This window comes from Cotesia typhae, unplaced genomic scaffold, assembly GCF_013202065.1.
Source record: "Cotesia typhae breed Kobodo isofemale line unplaced genomic scaffold, CoteBio_Ctyphae contig_4, whole genome shotgun sequence".
NCBI classification, from domain to species: domain Eukaryota; kingdom Metazoa; phylum Arthropoda; class Insecta; order Hymenoptera; family Braconidae; genus Cotesia; species Cotesia typhae.
The window spans coordinates 4,070,701-4,098,436 of NW_027423748.1; the positions used below are offsets into that span (position 1 = coordinate 4,070,701).

The following is a 27,736-nucleotide window of genomic DNA, read 5'->3' on the forward strand; positions in this document are numbered from 1 at the left end:
TTTATTAACATACAGTATTACAAAAGTAAAATATCGGTACAGAAATTAACTTCTAAAAATTTTGGTAAAGAATAGCTTTTTTTTATTAAATTAACAGTGACGTCGTGGAAAAAACAACAACATTGAAGGTGTCACATTTAATTTTTTATTAAAGGATAAATCTCTGATACTTAAATTGGTTGCTTTTATTGGCTAATTGAATAATAAACCTATCTAAAATAAAATATTAATAGCTATCAATCGTTATATTAATGAAGAAAAAAAAAAAAAACAGCGATTTTATTGAATAGCAGTATCATGTACAATAATATATTTGTATTAATAACATTGGGATAGATCGATAATGGTTAAATACGAACCCGAGGATGCGGAGCTCAACATAGAGGGGAGAGGGTACCGATCAAACTTGCTATATAATATGAGGGAGTAATAATAATAATAATAATAATAATAATAATAATAATAATAATAATCTTTTGACAGATTAGCAACACAATCATGAGGAGCTAGTTGCAGTAGGTATAGTGACGTGCTACATTTGATAAATAATTAAATTCATTTCATAGAAATATTGTGGCGATTGTGTGCTGGTAATTTCGATAATTTTTTTTTTCATTTAAAATACTTCAAGAAGACGACGAAGTCTCTTCCTTCATTGTAAGATAACTAATCAATTCCTTTATCATTTCATATCATCTATCATTTATCATATATATCTATATCACTATTACAATTTAATAGATAAAATCATTTTGTTTAATTAAATTAGTTTGTGCATAATATACTTTTTTATTAATTTTATTTTTATTGAGATTCCATAAATTTAGTATCTCCGAAACTTACATTACGAATTGTCCAATTCGGTATATTAGAAAAATAGTGATATAAAAAAATTTTTTTCCCCAGGCATTTTCTTTCCTCATTCCTGTTTTTCTCATTTCTTTATGTTCTGTCCTTCGCCGACTGATCAATGCCCCCTCCAGTTATATAGTGATCGTCTCAAAAACCCTGCCACGTGCCGATAACGCCCTTAACCTTACGACAGCTTCTAACATGTTGCCATCGAGTGCGGATCCCTTCCAAATTTAAAATGTGCTGAAATTTACCGGTAGTTCTATTATGATATTTGTTTGGTAATCATGTAATCGGTGATATTTTTATTTTTGCGGTATGGTGGGACGCAAATTTAATAACATTAATTATTTTATACTTTGTGAATTTGTAATTAGTGTTTGTTATAATTGAAGATGATTTATTTTATTTATAAAATGCCGTTAAGAAAAATTTATATTGAGTATTTTGAAACGAATTTTTTTTCATTGATGGTAAGAATTTTTTTTTCTATACAGTAAAAAATATTGTGTTAAATACGGTACACACAAAATTAGTGTTATTTTAACATTAGTGTTATTTATTTATTCAAATAATTTATTGATTTCTGATTCTGTGATTAATTGATTTTTTTTTAAATAAAAATTTTTCAGTGATTAGTTACTTGTTTATCAAATAATTAATAACAAAAAATTTGTTAGTGAATTATAAACAGTTTATTGACTTGCAATTTTCAAAAATTATTAATACTTTTTTAGAAGTTCTCAATAAATAATAATAACAAAATAATTCAAAATTTCAATTTTAAATTGACTAGGGGAAAAATAATTATTAGAAATTTAATTGATGCCGGGCCGGTAGTGTGTTAATCAAATTACGGAAAGTGATGCTATAAAGTAAATTCTTAATTAATTAAATACATAATATTGATCGTATTGTGATTAAATTTCCTAATTAATAGTTTTAGACTTGAATTTTATAAATTTATTAAAAATTTGTTACCATAAAAAATTGTTTTAATAAATAATAATAATTTAATTTCGAATTTGATAATACAAATTTGAAAACTTTCGGGTTTTTTTTTTCGTTAAAAATAAAATGAAACAACTTAAAATTAATGATAAATAAACAAAAATGAAAAGTGAAAAATGTTATTCAATATTTGGGTATAAATTCAGTTAACGGTGTTGTAGTTTTTGAAGTGACATAAAGACAAGAGCTGTAGGTAAAACATATCATCTAATTGTGATGACAGCAGGGTGATTAATGTCGCAGGGGGTCATGTCGAGAACCCCCTTTATTTCTCTTGCTCTCACTTACTGAATCCTCGTGTGAGGAAGTGACAGTGCTATTTCATTTTTACTAGCTAGAGGGTAATAAGAGGAAACGTCTGTCGATATGAATCCGCAGTTGTAAGAATAAAATACAGTGTTTCGCGTGATAAATTCATCGCGCGTACATTTTAATATTGTAAATATTATTTTGTTAACAATTATAGACAGTTACTTTATTGAAAAAAAAAAAAAAAAAAAAAAAAAATTTATGAAAAATTACAATTGTAATTAACTAGACTTTTAATATCTTTACTTTGATCATTTTAAAATTAAAAATTTACGATGTTACGTCGTAAGAATGCCTGTCAAAGTAGTAAATATCTGAGTACGATGTAACATCGTAAATTTAAAAATGTGAAATAATGAAAGTGAAGAAATTGAAAGTCTGGTCCTGGAATACGATGTTACAATTGTAATTTTTCTTACAATTTTTCTTTCGTATTGATTTAAGAAAAACATTTTCTTTAAATTTTGACTTTTGCTTCGAGATATTCAGTTAAAATTAATTTAAAAAAATAAAATTCTAGGGTAGCAAACAATACCGCGATATTAGGATAGCGATAAAAAGTTCTTAAAAATCAAGAAACTTTACTTGATTTAATATTTTATCTTGATTAAAAATAATGTAACTCTCCAAAATGATATTCTTGGTTTAAAATTTTTCACTTTAATTAAAAACTTTTCGTTAATCGGTTCAGGGAAAAAAATTTGTTTTTAAAATTAAATATTTATACAGAGTATATAAAAATAATAATCTAAAACTGTAATTTTTCAAGGTTCTCCATATGAAGCCCCCGGTTGCAGTATAAAATGTTATCTTAGTATTTTTCTTTTCTTGAAATAATTTTTGAATCAATGCATTCCATTTTCTCAAAATAATTTTATTTGACCAATAATATTTACCTTAAATTAGGTAGTTTTTTTCCATTATCTCAAAAAAAAATTCCACTTTGAAAATTACTTGACGATTAATCAATTAATTCAATCATAGGCCTGATAATTATAAATTAATTAATTAATATCAATAAATTTTTTGACCAACATGTAATTAAACTACCACAAATTAATGTCAAGGATCCTTTGGTTACAAAATTAAATTAATTTTGTCACAGGCTCAAGTTCGGAAGAGGAAAAGGAAAAATAAAATGAAAATAGAAGTAGATGTAAATCCATTAAATTTAAAATCGAAAGAAATGATTGAAGGCCAGCTGATATTTCTAACAAAACATTTGGCATTTAAACTTCCCCTTATTCAATAATTTAATAGGCGCGATGAGGGAACCAAAATAGGTATAGAATTTAGAAAAGCATTTCCTATGAGCTCGGATATATAAAATCCTCTAGTTTCCGAAATTTATCCCCAAAAAGGCGAGGGCGTACACATGACTCATGTGGATCCCTGTACACCGCCCCCTAATTCTCCACCGCATGCCCATCGAATTCTACACATTAAATGAAGGGTCTCCAGCATTTGAACTCTCCTGACAACTCGAGTTTTTCTTTTCTTTACCCCCTACTTTGACAGTAACTTGCCCCTTTTTCATTTATACATCATCCTATGCAGTACCATACGATAGCAAATAACCAGCTCCCTACTAGTAGCACCATCAAAGATTTTCCGATCATCCGGAATCATTATAACATTCCAAATTGATACTGGCATGTGGGTTATACTCGTTTCCATCTTTTACAGCCGTACTTATGCTTACAAACTGTATTAAATTATATCTCGTATAAATTAATCCATACGCCATAATTATTATTATTAAATTTATACTCATCAGCGGTATAATTAATAAAAAAAAATTAATATATAACAATAAAAATGATTAAATAAAAAATATTACAATCTACAATGTTAAATTTTTATTATTTAATTTTACTATGGGTACATGCCATCATTAGATCATAAGAAAATTAAAAAAAATTTTTTTATTTTCATCATATTGTATTTCAAATATAAATTTATAATAAATTATTGTAGCTTTTCTGCAAATATTGAAAAATAGAAATATTAAAAAGAGAAATTCTTAGTTATCAATAAAATATCTTCTATGATTTTGAAAAAAATTATCATATTTAAATCAATTTTAACTGAAAAAAAAAACATTTTTCTATGTTAATTTATTGAAAAATTTTTAAATATTTAATACTAAAGTTTGAATAATCAAATTTATCTCAATTATTATCATATCGTCGCTTTAATTGATTACATTATGGTACATTTCATTTTTTTCAATATGAGGAGCTGATTTTTAAAAGGGTACCTTTTCATATTTTAAAAAAACAGATCTTTTAAATATTAAGTATTTCGAGAATTATAAAGATTTTTAAATTGTAGCTTCATAACCGATAGCACTTTATAGCTAAATTAAAAAAGTTCAATCAAAATATTTATAATTGAAGATAACCAATTTTTTATCTCGATTAATCAAAAATGAAAAGATTGAAACTTTTTGAAACTCAACTCTTTATATACTGTAATTTAATTTACTTAAAATCGGAAAATATAGCGCGCCAATAATATGTACACCATGGTAAAAAGTGATTCGCATGAAAAGTGAAAATAAATATAAAATTTTGACAAAGTAGTAACTTCATCATAATATTAACTGATATTTGAAATTTTGAACGTTTTATTCACAGCAGGCCAGAGACAATTAAAGCGGAGGTGGGTCACGCCTTCCGGTCGTAGGCGATTTCATCAGATAATCCAATTATGACGTCCACTATGACACGTGAGAGAATGTTGATGCCGCCATCTAACGAACTAGACAGTGAGTGTTCAAGTAATGGCGGTGATGATAATCATCATAGTCACCATAATCATAATAACCTTCATCATGATAATAACCAACATCAGCATCACCAACGTCATCATCATCATCATCATCAAGTGGATCTTCGCCGACGATTGCAGTCTGACGACAATCTCGACTCGAGTAGCCCGAAAAAGCGTCGTAAGCAAACGACACCAGTTCGCGTACCAGCAACATTGATAACAACCGGCGATCAAATGGCATCCGAGGAAGAGGATGACAACAACAATGGTGATGGTCTGGTGGATGAGATCGACAACTTGGAGGGGGAAATTACATCAGCAGCTCATGAGAACCACATCGAACGAGAATCAGACGATGAGTTCATTGATAAAGGTAAGCCTACGACACTTGTTAGTGATCAGGGAATGTCTAAAGATGAAAATCTAAATACTGAATTCCGATGCTTACTTTGCGGTATTTTATTTGAAGATAAAGACACTTTGTTGCGTCACAGAGAAAGTGAACACGATACCAACAATTTGACGAGGCAGTCAATTACTCAAAGCCCACTCTCGCAAAATTCTTTGCTACCTGTCGCCGTTAAAATTGAGCAGCAGGATGAATCGTCTGATAATCCGGTAAATCTTTCGTCGGATTTTAATTTAAACAGTTTTACAAACACATGGGTGACGGGAGCATCGCAGCAAGCCCAAATACAAGAGTCAGAATGGTCCAGTCAGAATTCATTAATGATTTCGGGTCAATTGTCGTATTTACCTTATCCGAATGCTCTAACGCAGTATCTTCCTATTCCAACTTTTCCGATGACCGAAAATGGACAGCTGCCGCGTAATGTAGTCGGCGGGTCAGCGCCCATTAGAATTTTCAACCCAGATGCTTACTGTGAGCTTTGTAACAAAGAATTTTGTAACAAGTACTTCCTAAAAACGCACAAAGCTAACAAACACGGTATCTATATGGATCAACCCCCGTCAAGTACACCTGGTCCGAATGATAATGGTTTATTAAGCTATCCTAATTCACTTTTTCCGTCAGTTAATGTCAAAATCGAGCCACAGCAACAACAACCGCAGCTTCAGTTGTCGCAGCAACAGAAAATAGAAACACCAGAAATCAGTCCGGTTTCAATGATTCCAACAATTCCTTGTGATATTTGCCAAAAAAGATTTAAAAATGAGGAATTGCTAAAGAAACACAAGCAAAAAGTTCACGTTGAACAGATTTCTGATCATACTGACTCCCAATCGTTACCTGCTACTGGCCTGAGTGAAGATGATTGCAGAGAGACGCCATCATTTCATGCTAGTTCGAGTAATATTGAAGCTTTAGTTAATCAAGAGTACGGTATTGAGCAAGAAGATGCCAAATTTATGCCAGCGCCGAGACAGTTGTCACCTCAGCTGTGTCAACAACTTAGAGAATGCGGTTTCACGGTTGAAAAGCTAAGGTCATTAGGTGTTATCAATCCAGACGTATTCTGTGAACTTTGCTGCAAAGAATACGGCAGTAAACACTTTTTACGAATTCACAAAATTAAAAGACACGGTATTCTGATGCAAAGTAATGGTAAGTCACCGAACAATCCTGGAGCTGCTGCATCCTGGCATCATATACAAACAAGTCCTCTCAATTTGATCGTCAGTGATGCTCCGGCGAATTCCGAGTCCACTGATAAGTCCGAAGATTACGAATGCAAGCCATGTAGTATCAGGTTTCAGACAATGGGTCTCTATGAAATGCACAAAAGTAAAATTCACGATACTGAAGAACTTAAATCACCGATAGGTAATATGGAAATCGAAGAAATCGACAGCGATGAACAACGACGCCCAGACAATATTTCCCAGAATCTTCAGAAATTACAGACAATGATTTTACAATTGAATGGCTTGAAGCCTGGTAACAGACTGATTGTTTGCGGAATATGCAGCAGAGAATGTGAGAGTAAGTTGGCGCTGAAAACACACATGAGTTTGGAACATGGTACTAACATTTTGGAAGAATCTCTCTCTCCATCTCAGCAGATGATCGATAGCTCTTTTCTCACTGGCTCTTCAACATTTTGCACTCTGTGTGAGAAAGACTTTCAGACTCCCGAATCCTTAAAGCAGCACCTCGCTGAAGATCATGGTCATTCGACAACATTGACATCGAATAACAATTTGTGTAATGTCCCTCAAATTTCAACCCCAGCTCCAACGAACCAACTGCCAGGCCCGCCCATTCCTCCTCCAGCAGACAAAAAATTGTCATCAATGACTCCGACTTCGAGCTACTGCGAAATTTGTAACAAGGAATTGTGTAACAAGTATTTCATGAAAACACACATGCAAAGAATGCATGGAATTGAAATAGAGAACGGATCGCAAATTGGTGGTGTGGTATGCAACATTTGCAATAAAGAATTGTGCAGTAAATATTTTCTTCGTGTCCATAAGCACAATACCCATGGTATTGTCGACGAAGGCACAGTTGGAGGAGCAACATCCAGTTCGATAAAACCTGAAAATTTCGAGTCATCTAATTCCGAAGATCTCGGAGCATTGAAACCTAATGATCAATTGGGAGATATGAGCCACAGATACTTTTCACACTTTACTGAAGTTTGTCCTGTTTGCAGTAGAAGATTTCGCAGTATTAAATGGTTGAAAGCCCATTTACTAGGTGATCATGGTAAAATCGGTGTTAACAAATGGCGTGAATTAGAACAACAGTATCAGCAAAATCCAACAACCGGAACGAAGAAATTCCCTGGAAATTCATTGATGAATCGTCCTGTCCAGCCAAGCCTGAATTTGAAGATCCCAAATGGATTCGATATTGCCCAACACCTAAAGCCAAACGATTATGGAGCAACTCTTGGTAAACAAGTGTTGTCTTCATTATTGGGTGGCGTTGAAGATCAAAATAAAACCTACCGTTGCTCTTTTTGCAATTTCATAACGCCAGTTCTCTCGTTTTTGTTTTTACACGAAAAATCTCACTTACCTACCGATAACATTAACTTAGAGCTTTTACAGTGTCCAATCTGTTCTCAAGGATTTACCCAACCAGAAATGCTAAATCATCATTTGGTGACACGTCATCAAGTGACAGGAATGCAGATCCCGTTATCGATAATCGCGAACCAAGCTAATCTGTCTTTGGAAGGTAATCAAGTTGAACCCGAAGGCGGTGATCATCAAGAGTCTTCAGGAGCGATCGAGGAAAATAACAAACATGGTAATGTTTTTCCAGCACAAACAAATTTTGATTCAATTCAGAACAATCGTGACGAACAAAATTTAAATTTGGGAACAGTGAGTGCCACAACAGCTACAGCAACTATTTTAGTAACACCACAAGTTGCATACAAATGTGCTCAATGTGGTTTAGCAACGACCAATTTGAATCGCATTAAGAAGCACGTTAAAAAAGATCACAAGTCAATAGGAGATCCGACGGATAATGTTATCGCAGAGCTGACCAAAACTCTGCACGATCTTGCGAATAAACACAAAGTACCTGTTAGCTATGCAATACCCCAAGATACTAATTCAAATCCTGATACCAGCACAATAATGCAACCATTTATCATTGAAGAGAAAGATTGCGGCTTCAGTAGTGATGATAGCAGAGGTGAAAAAAAATTCTCACCTGTTTTAATTTATCTACCTGTACGTACGCGAGTTACCGGTGTCCTTACGACTTCCTTTACACTTAGTCCTGCTTAACTAAATTATTGTCTTTAGATCAATTCATTTATTGAATATCCAGGAGTTAATAATACATTTATCATTATGTTTGTTTTTATTTATATAAAAAATAATTTATTTTAGCAATTGGTAACAGTTCCTATTTTATAAATAACAATAAGCAAGATAAATATTTTTTTATATAAATAAAATTTTTATAAGAAACCTTGGGGCTTGTTTAGTTAGACATAATTCATGATTAGTCTTTCTCTTTTTATTTTTATTCAAATTAATTTTATTAAAAAAATTAATTGAAAAAAATTTTTAAATGCGGTTTGTATTGGAGATAATTATTGTTATGATATGAGTGTTACATGTGTACTAGTCGTAGTATAATGTTGTAAATAAATAATAAGCTATATGATAATAATATAAATGATGATAAAGTTCCTATTTATAAAAACAAACCGCTATTAAATTCATTATAATTTTATTTTAAAAAATTCGTTGTTTTGTTAATTAACGATTTGTTCTTATCTAAGAGAAAGGCAATCATTGATCATTTTAATAGTGACGCACAAATGATACAAATTTACTTGATAAAAGTGATTAGACCGTTTAAATAACGAAAAAAAATTTAACGTACAAAAAAAAGAGTTTTATTGAAAATATATTATTAATGATTATTGATTATCATTATGATTACATTTATTGACAAGATTTTAAAAAATACTAACTCAGGGTGAATACAGTATAACCCGCAACAGAAAGTACAATCTTATACACCGCCAACGCAATTACATAGAACTTTAAATATATATAAAATTTTAAAAGTTAACGATAACGATTAACGATGGATATTTTTCAAGTTTATGCGCTACCAAAAATTATATAAATGATAGTTTAAATTATATCGAGTATTATTTTCTAGTCAAAAGTTCGAGATATCTAGTCAAATAAATATAATAGCGAAAAGAAAAATGTCAAAGACATTCTTTGTCGAATCATCGATTTGTCAATTTAAGATTTTTTTTTATGGATTTAAAAAATAATAAAATTTTTTTTTTACGAGATTGATTATTAATATAAAAAAATATTGACAATTAATCATTTTGGTAATTTAAAATACTCAAATTCATAAAAATGATATTTATATTTCTTATTTTTAATTTATTAAAAATTTACTAGTAAAAAAAATGTTTTAGATATTTTTGGTTGAAACAACATTTTTCTAATATTGAAAATTATTAAAGTAACCCGAGTCGAAATTTAAATCGTAGATTCAACGTATTGAACGTTAAAATCGTGGGTTGAGCCTATTAGAAGTTGAAAACGTATTGAACGTTAAAATCGTCATTTGAACGTATCCGACTTATTGTAAATGTGAAGAGATCCAATAATGAATAAGGAATAAGTAATATTAAAACAACTCAAATGATTACACGTGATAATTATGATTATCATTACCATTACGTGATAAATACACGTAATGATTAAATTTTCCATTTCTTTTGACGGAAATGCTTTATCGAAATTTTTTACCCTCGGAATTGTTTTCAAAATTATGTAAAATTTTATGAAATATCATTCATACGATTTTATACCAAAAATGGCCTCATAAATCTGTATATAAAATAATAATTTTTTATACAATTTTATAAAATTTTGTACCCCTGGATTTTTAAAAAAAAAAAAAAAAAAAAAAAAAAAAAAAATTTAACTTGCTGCTAAGAAAATTAAAAATGTGTAGTTATTTGAGTAGTTTTAATGTTACTACTTTTATCCATTATGGGTTCTCTTCACATTTATAATACGTTGGGTACGTTCAACAACGTTTTTAACGTTCAATACGTTGATCCTACGTTTTCAACGTCTAATACGCTCAACCAACGATTTGAACGTTCAATACGTTGAATCTACGATTTAAATTTCGACGCGGGAATTGAAAAATTTATTTTTACAAATTTAAAATAGAAGAAAAAAGTTTCAAAATGTTGATTAAAAAAAAACAAATCTAAACAATTACCAATAATAATGGTTAGAGAATGGTTTAAAAACAACGTCGTTGATTTGACAGTAAACTAAGCACATACACTCACCAAAAAAACTGTCTACGAACCGTGCCTTGGATCTCTGGAAAACTGAAAATCAAAATAAAAATTGCCTGATTTCGTATATAATAAGCAGTTTAAAAAAAAAATGAAATGAATTTTAGAAAAGTTTATTAATTTTTTACATAAATATTCATAACAATATAAAAAAAATTAAAGTGAAAAACTTCCTCCTCTGGAAAAAAAAAAAATTAAAAGTCGGTAATAATTAAAATTCAGCAAAGAAGAAAATAATTCTTTGTTTGCCGATCGCTGAGTAAACCTTACGGACAAGGTTATTGGAAAGCAGACAGCTGTGCTCGCAATGACCACATCATGTTCGATATATACTTTTCTTTCATACATTGTATCCTCAGTTGACGTGTATGTATATTTTAAAAGCACCCGGCCTAGCAATTTTAGACTAATTCAACAGTGAAGCATGCACGATACTAAAACCGCGCATTATCAAACGTACCTCGTTTGTGGTCACTTGGGAGTATTAACAACGCGTGACCACATTACCAAAAAAATAAAAAAACGTTAAAAAAATATGGCTAAATAAATAAATGTAGATATTTTTGGGCACTTTAATTTCAGGTCCCACCTTCGTTTAAAATTTTTCGAACACGGAAACAAAGTCGTGTATGTACCGGCTTAATTAATAGACATTAGACACTAGTAGGTTCGCTATCGATGTAAATTAAGAAAAATAAAATAAAATAATAAATATAAAAGAAACACATTTGTAAAAAATTGTCTCTTATTTATTTATTTATTTTTTTCGACAACTCAGCCTATCGCCGGTCACGCTCGGTTGGAACAAGTCACGCGAATCTAAGTATTTTCTTCCTCTTCATATTATCCGTCTCGCATATACGTAACGTACTTTTTGGTCATTTATAATCTACTTTACGATTTCTTTTATATAAATTATTTACATATTACAAAACATACAAAAGATGGCGAGTATTGTTTTCAAGAGTAAAAGTAAAAATAAAAGTATATAGTGCATAGATAATATAATGAAGAGAATATAAAGTATAATTTTTTTCCCTAAGTCAATAAATTTTTCATGATAAATTTGATTTTTGAATTGACATTTTTAAACAAATATAATTTTATAGTATGGATTTGTCATGAAAAAAGTCAGTCAAATTTAATGATTTTTTTTTTTAGTCGCAAAACGAAAGATATTTTCAACTTTTTCATAATATGATAGAAAAAATTTTGATTAATAATGAATTCAAGATTTTGAAACAAATATAACTTTATAATAAATTTGACACAAAATTATTCTACTTTTTTCGATAAAAAAAAATCTAGAAAAAAATTGAGAGAAATTTCATCAATTTTTTTTAATCGTTAAATGTGGATTCCAGATTATATTTAAGTTTTATTTAGTTATTTAAAAATTTTAATAGTCTAACTGGATTTACTCGATATCGATATTTTTTTATTAAATTTTGATACAAAACCATTTACTTTTATCAAATAATTTTATTAGACATTTTACCTTATTTTTTTCTATATTTAATTTGATTTCGAAATGTTTTTTTACATTTTTTACATTTCAACAAGAAAATTAGAACGATTTTATCCCAAATTTTTTTTTGTCATGTTTGTTTTAAAACCTGTAATAAATTTTTTTACACGGACAAGTAAATAAAAGAGAAGTAATCCATAATAAGTTTTAAAGATATTGTTGAAAAAATAATAAAAAACTCATACTGAAATAATAATAAAAATGAAAATAAAGTAGTAAATGTTTTGTCCGTAAAAAGTTTTCAAATATTATATTGCACAAAAACATTTTTAATTTATTTATATAAGAAAATTTTAATGGTTTTTTTTTTTTTTTTGATGAATTTATTAATAAAGTATATTTTTTTGAAAATATAAATTTGAGAATAAAATTCACAATAACACTTAATTTTTTTGTACGGGGTAGAAGTAAAAGAATACGGTATCGATAAAATGATGAAGAGGGAAAAAAATAAGAGCCGTAGATTAAAAGAATCGAAAGAAACAAAGAAAAAAAGTAACGTCCACGTTTTCCCCAGGGTGAAATGTAACCGGTCCATTGTCTAGAAGCCCATAAAAATTTAGTCCCCAAAAGTTTTCTACATACATTAACCGACTTCTCAGCAACAGCAGCAGCAGTAAAATTAGAATTGGCTATCGATGATCAACACTCTCATCTGCATCGTGATCAGATCTCGGTCCGTGTTGGTACTGGTGGTGGTGGCGATTTTAGTCCCCCGTAGAAATACGATCCGAGCGTGAATCATCGTTGCACCCTGGAGTTTCCAAAAATTCGAATGAATTAGTATGCGCACGCGCATGTATTAACATATTTTAGGGGAGGAAGTTATCGGCCATTACGAGTCTATTGAATAGAAACGCGCGAGTATAAGAAATAGTAATGGTAACAATAATAATGAAAAAAATATATAACAAATTCATTGAATAAAAAAAATAGAAAAAATTTAATAAGTAGTATGGGGTAAAAATGGATTTTTGAAAAAGTTTGTCCATCAGTTATGGTGGGATGTAGAAAAATATATATCTGCATCTGTCCTCCCTCTTAATATTTTATTTTTTTCTATTCTTTCCGGAGAAAGATCGTCAAGAGGTCAGACGCCGTGACCTTGGGCTATTCGTGAATATATAAGGGGAAAAAATAAATTTTACAGGGAAAAATAGTAAATGTTGAAAATGTGTGTATGCGCTAACCCCCCGTGAATGCTACTACCAGAGTCTAGAGATTTGTAATATTGTAATATAAGAGAAATCTACTTTTGTTCCACTGTTAAATATCTCGATAGACGGTATACTATATCGTACACTGCATACAATACAATGACGCATGCAAAACACGCGTTCACATTTGATGATACAAATGGTTTATTGCCGTTTTTAATTGCGTTGTCAAGCGAAACGATTTATTATAAAAAAAATTGCCTTTTGTATGTGTTTAATGGTCTTCAGTTAAGTTATCGACGAAAATTTATGTATATTAATGATAGTAACAAAGATTCAAATTTGGGGAACATATGGATGTATTTTAATTGTTATACGCCATTTATTATGTGGTATTACTATTGCTATGATAAGAATAATGGTTATAAATTTAATAAAAATCGACTGTCAATACGATTTTTTGTTACGGAAATTTCATATATCATTATTTATATAAAAATTCATTATCTTATAATCAATTTTCGGTATTACAAAAAAAATTTTATAATTCAAACATAAAAGTGTTTTTATGTTTAGAAAAGATTTTTAAGACATCTTTAAATTTTATAAAAAATGAATATTAAAATTAATCAAAAAATCGTATTGCAAAAAATTTAATAAACAACCTGATGCTACCATTGCCTTTGTAAACATAAATTGAGCGCAAAATCAAATTTTACCATATAATAATATTTAAAATAATAACTAATCATAAAAATTAAATATAAGTTTATTTAAGATATTAAAACTTAAAAGATTACAAAGCGGTAAAGATAGCCACGCGGCACGCGTCTGAATATGGCGATCACCCAAACTAAGCAGCATTTACTGTGGTTAGTACTTGAATGGGTGACTTCCATCTAAGTCAGCGCTGGTTTGCGCGTAATTCTCTGTGCGCTAGGAAAGGGTATTAATGGTCCGGTAATCGATAAAGAAATGTGTTTTATCGATTACCATGAGCTTAGTCCTACTCCGATTATACTGGCATGGGTTTTCTCTGTGGTTTCCCATGTAATGTTACTATTCCAAGAGCCGAGGAAAAGGTGAAGACACAAGTCAGTCCATAGCCGCAAAAATTAAAAAAACAAAAATGATGTATAGTCGGGCGGGACATGCTGTCCAATTTGAAAATCGAAAAGCTTTGTAGAGCTAGGAGAAAGAGTAAGAAAACTCTTGTAAGAACCGAGGTGCACAAGTAAAAACAATATTAATATATAATAAACTTAAATGGTTACAATAAATATCATTTATATTTATTTATATATCCATGCATGTATAAATAAATAAAAATATAAATATGTATACATAATTATGATTAAGTAATTAAGTAGATTATAAGTATTTAATTTTAAGGGTGTTATGATTGTTGATAGTAAACTAATTGTTGTCACGCACGACACCATTTGGTTTTAAATGTGTACTAGCTTTTACTCGCCTGTTCTGCTGGGCGCTTTCAAACGAAGGAATTGAAAGAAAATGCCTGTCTTTTGTTTTTAATAACGAGATAAATGTTTATAAAAGTAAAGAGTAAAGAAAAAGAGCAAAGGTTGATAAAATCCAAAAAATAAGTAGTCGATAAACATCTACGGAAAATTCCGCGTCGAATCATCGCAGTCTTATCTCGATAAATTCAGTAATTTTGACGTGGGCGCAAGAAAGGAACCTTCGTTTGCTTAGATATATATTATTATATATGGAAGTCTGAGTGTATAGACAAATGTGTGTGTGTGTGTGTGTGTGTGTGTGTGTGTGTGTGTGTGTGTGTGTGTGTGTGTGTGTGTGTGTGTGTGTGTGATCTGTCGATGAAACAGATATAAAATTAAAAATAATTTACATATATATACAACAACACAATTAACAAATTATTACTTTAAAAAAAAAAAAAAAAAAAAATCTACCAAATTGTATCTAGTCTACAAAAACACAACTAGTCCAACATTTTAGTCAATTATTATTTAATTTTATTATTATTATTATTATTATTATTATTATTATTATTATTATTATTATTATTAATTAATTTATATGTTAAAAAATCATAATTATTTGTTTAAATTTAAAAAAATAAAATTACTATAATTTTTATCATCATCTTTTTGTTGTTTTTCATTTGATTTTTATTTATTTTAAGTTTGTAAGGTATTATTTTGGTGCACACTTAATTGTGGGTCATAATAAAGTACGTTTGTTTTCGTGTATTGAATTTCAGGTACTGAAAGCGGTTGAAAAATTTAGGGCTTAATTTAAGGGGTATATTTCCACAAACATGTCTCACCCACATCAGGACCCTGGGCAACATATACAAACCCTAAGTTAAAAAAGACCTTTCACTTTTAAATGGGTGACAGAGGGTGGCAGTTTATTTTTTATTCCCTTTTATTTTATTTTATTTCTCTCTCTTTCTCTTGGTTTTTTAGTCCTGCCTTGGGACACGTTACAGCCCCCCACATGACATGGTATGTACACCATGAACAAATTACTGTATAAACACTATTTTAAAGTGACGAATTTCGCACGTGTCCCTTAACTTATATCCAATCTGTAAAATGATCCCTAAAAAGTACTTTAAACAAGTCAAAACAAATTTACAGCAACTAATATTTGTCAATTCGATTCAATTCGGTTAAACGACCACGGGACAGTTTTATTTTATAAATTGATAAATTAAATTCAACCAAAGACTCAATACTTCAACAATATTACTATTTTTTAAAAATCAAATGGATATATATGTGTAATTTATATAAATGTTTTTTTTTTTTCATTCTTCTTTGCATATAATATGTATCTTCGAAAAGAAAGAAATAGCGATCGCGTGTTCACTAAAATAACTAACCTAACGGTTCTTGCGGTGAAAGAGGATGAAAGTTGTTAATAATTCGCAAGGTAGAATTTCATTGTGATCGATTTTGCGTCTCTTGTCGATTACATTCAAGCGCATTTTATTTTTTACTATTTATTTATTTATTTATTTATTTTTTTTTTTTTATTGCTATTATTCAATCGAAAGTAAAATAAAAGAAGAAAATATAAAAAAAAATCGTTAAATACCAGCTAAAATAAGAAAATAAAATAAAAAAAACGGAAGAAGATTTTTATTGTAACGACCAGCTAGCAAATGACGATCTCTTCTCCACTTTAACAGTATCCTCATCCTTTTTTCACAGCACTATTTCGATAAGACCCTTCTTTATCTCACGCACACAATTCTCAATTTACGCACACGCTCAGGCTAAAAAGTTTCACATACCCGGTATTGTACAGAACACGGACCATATAAATAAAAATCAATAATATCTTGCGGTTTCTAAGAGCTTGGAAAAACGTCCAACGTCCCCTTCAACCAATATAAAAGTATTTCGTTATTCTTTAATCTTATCAACAACAAAAAAAAACTTTCCTTCTCTCAACCTTACAATTTCATTTTTTTTTAATTAATTAATCAATAATATTTTTATTATTATTTTTGTTTTATTTGTACACCTTCTCGGTTCTTACAAGGCTGATATTACTCATTCTCCTAGCTTTATAAAATCTTTCTATTTTCATATTGGACCTCAGAACGTCCCACCCAATTATACTTCATTTTTTTTTTAATTTTTGCGGCTGTGGACCAACTTGTGAATTCTGTATTGCATTTGCTCTATTCCTCAACTCTTTGTAGGCTTCTGGGATAGTGACATGGGAAAACCACAGAGAAAACCCATACCAGTATAGTCCGAGCAGAGCTAAGTTCACGATTATTGATAAGAAACTTTTCTTTATCGATTACCGGAAGATTAATCCCTTTTTCTAACGCACAGAGAACTATGCGGAAGCCAGCGCTGACTAGGCAGTCACCCATCCAAGTACTAACCACAGTAAATGCTGCTTTGCTTGAGTAATCACCAAAGTCAGACGCGTGCCGCATTGCTATCTCTGCCTAATTAATAAATAATATTTTCCTTTATAACTAACTTTATTTAATATAGGAAAAAAGATTAATTGTTGAAAGAAGAGGTCTAACCATTAATTTAAAAGATATTTTTCATTTATCAAATCAGAAAAATTTTATCCTAATTAAAAAAATTGAATTGAATAATTTTTCCAGATTTTTTCAAAAATTTGAGATTTTGATTTAGAAAAAAAAAAAAATAATAAATAAAAATTATTAGAAAATAAATTCCCTGCTACATATAGGATCTAAAGAGACGAGAATTATCGACTACCCTTTTCCAAACTGATGATGCTCCTTATTTTTCTTTATATATCAGAGCGGGCAGTCCAGCTCGTCAAGTCCAGAGTTTTAGTCGCGGGGGAGAGTGGATTGCAATTATCAAAGTCTCCCCCGTGGTCCTCGTTCGCTTATAACGTTCCCGTAGCGTCTTACCCCGCTTACCTACTTTCATTTCACCACATTTCATATATAGAGATCCCTCAAGCCCCGGCCTCATACCAGGGCTCCGGAAAAGCTGGACTTTCTTAAAGCACTGAAACTAACCTTAATATTTTTCTATCGTCAATTTCTTTATTCCCCTTCTGTTCCCCCAACTCTGGACAAACTTGCTCCATCATCTCACACTAACGCAGAAATTTCATCCTTTCATAATAATTTTACCGCCTTCTTTTATTCCCCATTTATCTTATACTTTTTTTATTTTCATTATTTTCTTACTTTCCGTTTCTTCTTTTTCTTACAGTATACTTTCCTCTAGATTTTTACGGTATACCATCAATCTACACACTTTAACTCGATTTCTTTTCATTTAACTTCAAAAAGTGCTTCAACAACAGTTTATTTTATATATAGATATTTTTTTGTTAAATTAACACAAAAAAGTGTAAAATATGTAACATAAAAATTTTTTTACGCATTGACGCAAAATTGTTTACTGTGTAAGGTCACCCTTAAACTCAACAATTACCATAATTTTTTTTTATTTTTCTTTTTATAATAAAAAGTTATAAATTAACAAAGGCCCACAAATGTCAACTGAATTAACAACAGTAAAATATAATAGCGAAAGATTAAAGAAAAAAATTTAACGGTCTTAAAAGTTACCCTTTTTTTTTTTTTTTTTTTTTTTTGAAATATCGCCCGATTTCTTTTACTAATTTTTGGTTTGAAAAAAAAAAAAAAAAACATAGTAATGTAAAGAATAGAATAAAGATTTTTACAGCCACGCGTCAACGGTTTTAGTGTATTGCAACAACAATAAAAGATTTTTCGTAAATTCGGAAACAGAATTACGAAAAAGGGGTTAAAATGATCGCGCGATATGTCCTCGTCCAAGGCAACCCTTTATTTATACAAGGGAGAAACATCATGAGGGTATTGGAAAGATTCTGTGATGTGAGAGGGGTCCTCGAACGATGACGCGAGTCGAGTGAGATAAAAAGAGGGAGAAAGAGAGAAAGAAAGAAAAATATACAAAAAGGATAGTTCAAGAGGGTGGTTTGAATCCCGGAGGGGCAGCCTCGAGTTTCATTTCCACGGGTTTCACCCCAAAAATTTCAACTGAATACGAGTGCGTAGCAGTAGCACGAGCCATCGATTGAATTCTACAGTTCTCGCTTACCCTGATTTACACAATATTTTGGAAATCCTTTATAAGATTTTGAGCGACCCCCTCGTGCACCGGCTTAGCGCGAGTCGATTTCTATTGTTAGTAACGCTACTGACACGATCAACGAACAGATGCGATGTTTTCAATCACGCGAGTTTACTGAAAAATAAGTAAAAGATTGCTGAGGGCGAGATGAAAAAACGCGAATTTATATAAAAAAAAAAAAAAAACATAACTACAAAAAATGTGTCAAAAACGTAGAATTAGGGTTGGAGTCGGATAAGCTGAATTAACATGCTCTGAATAGCTCTGGCCGGCTAGAAATTATTTAACCCCTTTTACATCATTTTTTTTTATTGTATTGCTTTGTTTAATTTAATATCCAGCTGCTTGTTTTTGTTTATTTATTTTTTTTTGTTAATTAAAAACATGTTCGACAAATTACTTCTCTCTACAATTGTCACTCAATACTCAATAAGAAGAAATGTTATAAAAAAAAGTAAAATATTTATAAAAATTTGTACGTATTTTTCAAAAACACAAACTTCACCAAGGATATGCCTAAAAGTTTTTTACAAAATTCAATTGTGTTTAAAAACTATCAAAATTACAGTTTACAAAAAATAAAAATAAAAATCTGCCATAATGTTATATTTTAAGATAATAAACAGAGTTATAATATAATAATGATAATTGATAATAAATGAGGAAAAATCAAAATTAGTTTATAAATTATAAAAAATGTAGCTGATATAAATATATAATATATATTCTGAAGAGAGTTTATATGTATTTCAAATAATATTACATTAAATTTAGTGAGTAAAGTCAAAGTTCTAAATAAAATTAAAAAAAAAAAAAACCCCCACTCGTTTAAAAATAACACTAGAATAAGGGAAATAATTAAGTAAACCAAGAAAATAATAAAATAAATAAATATAAAGATAATTATAATGATAATGATTTTAATAACATCGATTACAAACGAATTATACGTAGATTTACGGACGTGCATTCAAAATGTACATAAAGATACCATCGAGCAAAATGACTATGAAAAAAAAAAAAAAATAAATAAATAAAATGAAAAAAATTTATATATAAGAAAATAATAACTTTCATTAATTATTAAATTAATAAAAACAAATGGAGAATTTCTGAAAGCGCTAGTAAAGTTCATGGGATTAATTGACGAAATTGTAAATATTTATTCATGATTAATGATTAAATAAATGGATGAATAAATAAATGAAATGTAGGCAATTATAATGAGAGTATTGACTAAGAATTTTAAAATAATAAAATCCAAGAACTGAATTCTTCTAGCGTTGATAAAACTGTGATTTTCATTTTTCTCATGACAATTTTTAAATAATTTTTTCCATTAATTATATCACTTGTTCATTCCTTTTATAAATGAGCGCATTTTTTGTTATTATTAATGTAACATTTAAATTTGTAAGTAAGAAGACGGCAACAAAATCAAAAATTGAAAATCAAAATTAAATTTAAGGACTCTAGTTGTTTAAGAATTTGGAATTTTTGACGTTAGTTTATATATTATGTAAAAAATAATGAATAAAATAAATGTAAACAAAATAAAATTTTGAAATTTATGGATTGTATTGATGATTGCTTTAATTTAATTAAAAAATTTTTATTTTTCCTGATAATTGCTCATCGATGCGCATTTAGGTAAGTCACACACAAATAACAATGTTTTAAAAACAAAAGTAATTTTCTTCACGGATAGTACGACAATTACTTGACGTCATCTCAACACATGAAGTGAATTACAAGTAATAATAATAATAATAACAACAATGATAATAAAATTAGTTTAATAACATCCTGAAACATTATGTGAGGAAACTTTAATTTACATCTTGATAATTTACGTAATCATAATTTTTTCTCATATGAACATTCTAATTCATCTAAGAAACACTTTTTGTGTTTTCGTTTCTCCACATTAATGCTTGACATAACCCAATTGATAAAATACAACATTGTCGTCGGACGATAAATTCATTAAAAATAAAAAATATTTTATTGATAAAAATGTGGGACAAGTATTTGTTAAAGATCAAATTATCCGAATATTTATAGCTTTACTTCAGTCGAATAATATTGAGTAAAAAATAGTAACTATTTTTTAGTTCATTAATATTATCGGAAAATGTTAAATATAATAGGTAACATATATTTTAGTGATTGATTATCGGTCGTGTTTATGCAATTTTTCCGACATCAAAGATAAATTTTAATTGCCATAAGTGTCTTGAATATTAGATAATTAAATTACTAGATAATTTACTTATTTGCGTCACGCTATATTATTTTTTCGTGTTCGGGAAAATATTTTTACATTTAAATTTTACTTCAATTTAGATTAAAAATACTTGTTACTTTATTGATAATGTAGCGTTGAAAAATAATATGTAACATCAATTGTAACAACTCCGAAAAAATTTTTCATTAATCGCTACAATTTATTTTTTACATGGAAAAAAATACTATTTCCGACAGTAATATTCGCTATGTGAATGTCGAAAATGTTAAAGTATAATAATTAAGAATTTTGACTTTGATATTCATCATTTTGTACTTAAAAAATGATCGCATGATCTGTAAAAAGTATAAAACAAAGTTACTAAATTTCTAATACAAGTAACGTCAATACTTATAAAGTAAAATGGTAAATTTTAAATACAACGCTAAAAATAAAACAATAATTATTAAATTGCTTGGACTGATAAAATGTATATTTTAAAAGAAAAATTTTTACTGTTTTAAATGTTAAATTTTCCCAGAGTGAGACCCCCTTCTCCTCATAGTATGACCTATATATTGAAACGGCAATTTTTACTGTTTGCAACTGTAATTTTTTAAGATGAGAGAGTCGTTATTTACAATAGTGACATCTACTAATCACTTATTTTCGATATTATATTATAAATTGTGGCTTTTACACTTTCTCCATTAAGTTCTGTAATATTGATATTTTTGCTATCCCGATGTCCGCTGTACTGTTTGAAACTATAAAAATTATCCGGAATCCGGTATTTTACAGTTTACTCTTTTCCATGTATGAAAATAAAGAAATTGTTTTCTTTAGAAATGTCTACTTCAACAAATTTTTTATTTGAAGAATATTGCTTTAGCATTTGATTAAATTAAACGAAAAATAAACTCTTCAGGATAATCAATAAAACAATTTTTATTTTAGTAATTAACATTTCACGCTCAACTCTCTTGTGAGAAGACTATTCAGATATGCGTCCTCTGATTATATTTTTCAATTACATGCGAGTATATATAACCACTCCAAACTTTATATGGGACTACAAATTATATAAGGACATATTCAATTTTTTGGTGTGGCTGATTATGTCTACATATGGCCATATCGGAAAATTTTTCACGCAACACTAAAAGAAAATACTGTTGTAAAACAAATACTTCATTGAAACAAGAATCAGAATTTTTTTTGTCTTCTTATTAGTCTATTTAATTTTGACAAAACAATAAAAAAATCGTTCTTCGTAATATATAATTATGTCGGTTTAACTATTTTTAATTAAGTCATTTTTGTAAATAGATTTTTTTTTTCACTGAATATGAATTCAACTTATAAAAATCTTGACAATTAAAAACAAAAAATTGGTAATTATTTACAAGTGGGGTCAACCCTATTTTGCCTTATATTTGGCCATAGAAGGTTTTTTTTTATTTTGATTTAACTGTTCGTTTTTTAAGTATTTAAAAAAAAAAAAAATGTATCAAAAACATCAAAAATATAAATTTTATCCAAAAACATAAAAGCCAATATTTTTTTAAACTTTTAAAGGCAAAAAAACTATCGAAATCTTTTTCGATGTTTTTTATCATAAATGCGCAGTCAAAATAAGCAGAATGATTAAAATTTTTAAATGTTAATTTTTCATCTAGTTATGGCCCAAAATGGGGTTGACCCCATTTGTAAATAATTAAAAAAATTTTTTTCAACGTTTCGAGTATTTTTTATGCAAATTTGTAATTTAAAAATGATTCAAACTTAAAATTTCTTATAATCAAAATATGATATTCAGATACACAATTCGTTATCATCATATTAGTTATCAATATATTAGTCTTATCAATGTGAGGTAACAATTTTATCGAATCATGCATTCGTAAATCACAAAAATTACATCAATCAAAAAATTACTTAGTTCCCAGACAGTAAATGAATGAGTTATACTGATAATTAATCGCTGTACTAAAATTTAAAAAAAATTACAAGTTAATAAATTGTTATCACAATAAAAAACCATGTCAGGTAAGTGAAGATTCTAAAAATTCTAATCATGCTTAAACGCAAAATTAAAATAATTAAAAAAAATCATTACATGCATACACATTATTCTAAGTTTGTTTAAATTTTAACATTGAATGTGCCGAAATGTCCGTGACCTAATAAAACTTTAGTGATTGCACCTTGGAAATTGTTTATAAATGGTATCAATATGAAATTTCAATTTTTTTTTGCATTAACGTGTCTCTATTCCTTGGCAGAATCACCAAGAATGGATGAAGGAACATTGATCTCAAATGACCTTTAATTTAAATTCTGAAAACGCTCTGCGAATATTTCTTTCGCCTTTGCAGCTAGACTCGATTGAATATTTAAAAATTTATAAATATTATTAATTTTATCCAGAAGACCATTACCAAATCATTACACGAAAAAAAAAAAAAAAAAAAAAACTCGAAAAATTACAGTATAAAATGTAAAATTGGTCCCGTCGTAATCCAAACTAGAAAAATTACAGTTTGAAATAACATTTTTCTAAATTCAATTTTTTAATTTAACATTCAGAGCTTTCAATGTAAATATTATTTTTGATTTATATGAATTATATAATTATATTGTTTATATTCTGATTTACATTTGAGGATTGTAAAATGAGCTGATTTACTTAATTTATACTTATTCGTTTTATACGATTTATATGTAATTATATTGTTAATTTTCTGATTTATATTTTGAACTACTCTTTAAAATATTCATATTATAATATTGAATGTATTTTTGTATTAAATAAGAGTTAGTACCTGTTATTACTAATTTCACTTATAACTCTTTCTCTATTCTATTTGTTAAAACTACAATATTAGATCAATTAAATATTAGACCTCTTACGTGTACTTTAAATAAACCACAAATATATATGTTTGCCATTCGGCTAATGCCTTGGCATCAAAATATTTTTAAATAAATAAATAAATATTATATTCTACAATGTAATTCATATAAAATCTGGAATAATTACATTTAAAACTGTAATTTTTCGAGTTTTCCTTTTTCCGTCTAGTAATTGATGATCAGAGAAAAAAATAAATTATTATCTTTATGACGCGCATATTCTTAGAGACGTCAATTTTAAGAAAATTAAAAAATCCTTCAATTCAAATGATTTCCACAAAGATTGACTTGCTGTTTATTATTTTCTGAGTAAAATATGTCGGGTTGACAAGGAAAAATCTATTATTAATTTAATAAGTTTGTATTTTTAAGATTTCCGAATGGTATTGTTAAGTTTTACAATCTGATAAAGTGGTAATTGTTCGATGAAATTCACAATAAGTAACAAAAGATAAGACTTATTACACTGATTCAGGTAACATCACCGGATGTTGTTTAATAATAAAATAAATTTTTACTTTTCTTAAAAATACCGAGGAATGCACATTTGATTAGAAAATTTTTATCGATAAATGTTGCAACATAAGAGATAACTTGGAGAAATTATGAACCATAAAATGATTGAAATGTTACATAATTTTAAATTAAATTTTTTTACGAAAAAAAAAAAAAAATGGAAAAATACCATTAATAATGTAAAAGTGGACCGTCGTAAAGAAAACTGAAATAATTACATTCTGAAACTGTCATTTTTTCAATTTTCTTTACGACGGGCCACGTTTACATTTTATAATGTAATTGTTTTTTTCCGTGTTGTGTTAAAAAAAATCTTTTCCTCAATAAAAATGTTTTCAAATCGCTTAATTATGTAGTTATTTGAATTTACTATTGAACGTCGTGGATGGAATATCGTAACGTGTTCGGACGAGTTCTTGGCGCGAGACTAAAGTCTGTGTTTACTATTAGTTACCATTCTTAGAATTTTCTGAGCCGAGTTTAATACACTACAGTCTTACTTTGAAATTTATTTAATCAGCCAAATAAATTTACAAATAGTTGAACATCATAAGAGTGAAAATTGGCATAATTTAAAATTACCACAAACAATTGAGGAGTTGAGTTTCAATAGGGTATCTTTTCATTTTTGATTAATCGAGATAAAAAACTGGTTATCTTTAATTATAAATATTTTCATTGAACTTTTTTAATTTAGCTATAAAGTGCTACCGGTTATGAAGCTACAATTCGATTTTCATTTAGAAATCTTTATAATTCTTGAAGAACTTAATATTTAAAAGATCAAAAAACTGTTCTTTTATAATATGAAAAGGTACCCCTTTTAAAATCAGCTCCTCAATTATTTTACCATACTTCATGCAAAAAAATGAGCCACTTAGCGGTAGTTTCAAAACTAAAAAATTAGGAAAACGGTTGACCCTAAAGGCCATCTCTGCAATTTCCGTTAACACATGGCCGTTTTTTTTGAGCTCTTCAAGCTCAAAAATACAATCTGTATGTTATTTTGAGCGCTTCAAGTTAAAAAAGATACCTTTTCTATGTTTTTGCGCTCTTTGAGCTTAAAAGTCTGATAGAAGTTTCATAGAACACTATTTTTTGGATTTTTAAACCGCAATAACTTTTGAATGAATGAACCGATTTTTACGCGGTTGGCGGCATTCTACGCAGTTTTTTGAGCCTCGTAAAGAATTTTGAAGTTTTAATTGGTCAAACTAGAAATTTCGGAGTTACTCCGAAAATACACTTTTTTCGGTTTTCTTTCGTTCACGATGTCTCTCGAACGAATCAACCGATTTTGACCGGATTGGCGGCGATCGACGTGGTTTTTCAAGGTTGAGAGCTGATTGGTTTTTAAAATCGATCGGTTGAGCCGTTTAAAAGTTATTCCAAAAAAACCACTTCTGAAAAAATTTTTTTTCCTATTTTTTTTCAGATTTCTCCAAATTTCTCAAAATCTATAGGTCCGAATCGGTTCAAATTTTCAGGAAATCTAAGTTTGGCAAAGCCCTTTCGAATGGCATGAACCGCAATGAAATCGGTTCCACCGTTCAAAAGTTGTAACAAAATTTTTACTAGTTCTATACACGACTCGACGGTGGATACGTCGAGTAAAGTAGAAATTTTGTCCAGGTCGCCCAAAATAAATAAACAAACAAATAGGAAGCTTAGGAGAGGCTCTTATTCTCCTAAGCGACACCGCAGCAGCCACCCAGGCTGGGTTAGTGCACGTTTGGACGCCAGTTATTTTTTTTTAAACAGGGAAAAATAACAAACCCTGCACTTCCAGGGCCGATCTGCAGGTATTCCAGGGAAATAGATAATATGAAGGTGTTAGGAAAAAGGAGATACAATAATTTTGTATGTTACGAGAAATTAACAATAATATAAACAGATATTTATTCAAACAAATTACTTAAAATTAAGTCCAGAGCCGAATTCCTTAGCCGGATGGACTGTATAATCAAAATAGTAATTACGCTATTAATTATTGACGTTAATTGATGAATAGAAATTTTATCTATGCAATAATTTTGAACTACGATGCACCCGAACTCCTCAGTCGGGTTATCTCAAAAATATAATTATAAATCTTAAATCAATACTGGCTGATTCGAGGACCCAAACGCGTGGCTTTCGGGACAGGTATTCCACTACGAACCCCCTTACTAACGATGGGATCGACTCGACAATTAGTAATAACTTTTAATACCAAATTATTTGAGCCAGGAGACAACGCGACGTGCGGATAATAACTTAGCTGAACTTGTGAGTACTCACCAAAAGAAAAGGGACTCAAACCAAGGCGCTAGATCCACACTCCCTACACTATTCAGGCTCCCGCGTGTCTGCCAATTTTATTATTACCGGAATCTATGAAGCCTCGTGTCCGATCACGAGGGCCTCTCCAGTAATTTACTCAAAATTTAAAAGTCCCTCTACTCGCGACCGATATTGTAGGGCATTACCCATGCGAGTAAGGGCTATGATCTATTACCAATAATCAATATTATGCTTTTGCATTTTCTTATTTACCTGTCCCGATACCCATCGTTGGACCTTGGTCTTAAATGCTGAAACAAGCTTATAATATGATTAAATACATTGTGGCAAAGATTTACGGTAATAATTATACAAATAAAATAATAATCCTATAAATAGTTCAGTACAATTTTCTGAAACAAAGTCAAATTAATACTTAAGAACTAATAACAATAATATGTAAATTCTGAAATATAAGTGATAAAGAGTCAAATACAATAATTAAATTAGTCAAACTAATACAAGATAGTCAAACTCTAGAGACACACCGAGTGCGGATCTGTTGCCAACACTAGGCGCAGAGAGGGACGCACACAAGAATAAAATTCGTGTGACAAAGTTATGAGGTTTACTTACTTTTACACACACACACACACATGCGCACACACACACACACACACACACGCACACACACACACACATATATATATATATATATATATATATATATATATATATATATATATGTTACAGTTGATAAAATTAATAAA

General features: G+C 29.2%; 1 protein-coding gene and 1 long non-coding RNA gene across 2 annotated transcripts; one reads left to right on the forward strand and one right to left on the reverse strand.

Moving 5' to 3' along the window:
- On the reverse strand, positions 1 to 27,507 carry LOC141527468 (uncharacterized). The gene is made up of 4 exons (XR_012479203.1): positions 26,985 to 27,507; positions 12,844 to 13,012; positions 10,722 to 10,763; positions 1 to 1,095 (listed from the first exon to the last, which is right to left on the reverse strand). It is a non-coding gene; the product is annotated as an uncharacterized LOC141527468 (long non-coding RNA).
- LOC141527334 (uncharacterized) lies at positions 4,885 to 8,661 on the forward strand. The gene is made up of 3 exons (XM_074242755.1): positions 4,885 to 5,221; positions 5,321 to 5,982; positions 6,022 to 8,661. The coding sequence occupies exons 1-3, from the start codon at positions 4,885 to 4,887 to the stop codon at positions 8,659 to 8,661; spliced, it is 3,639 nt and encodes a 1,212-aa protein (XP_074098856.1).
- Positions 27,508 to 27,736: the final 229 nt, after the last annotated feature.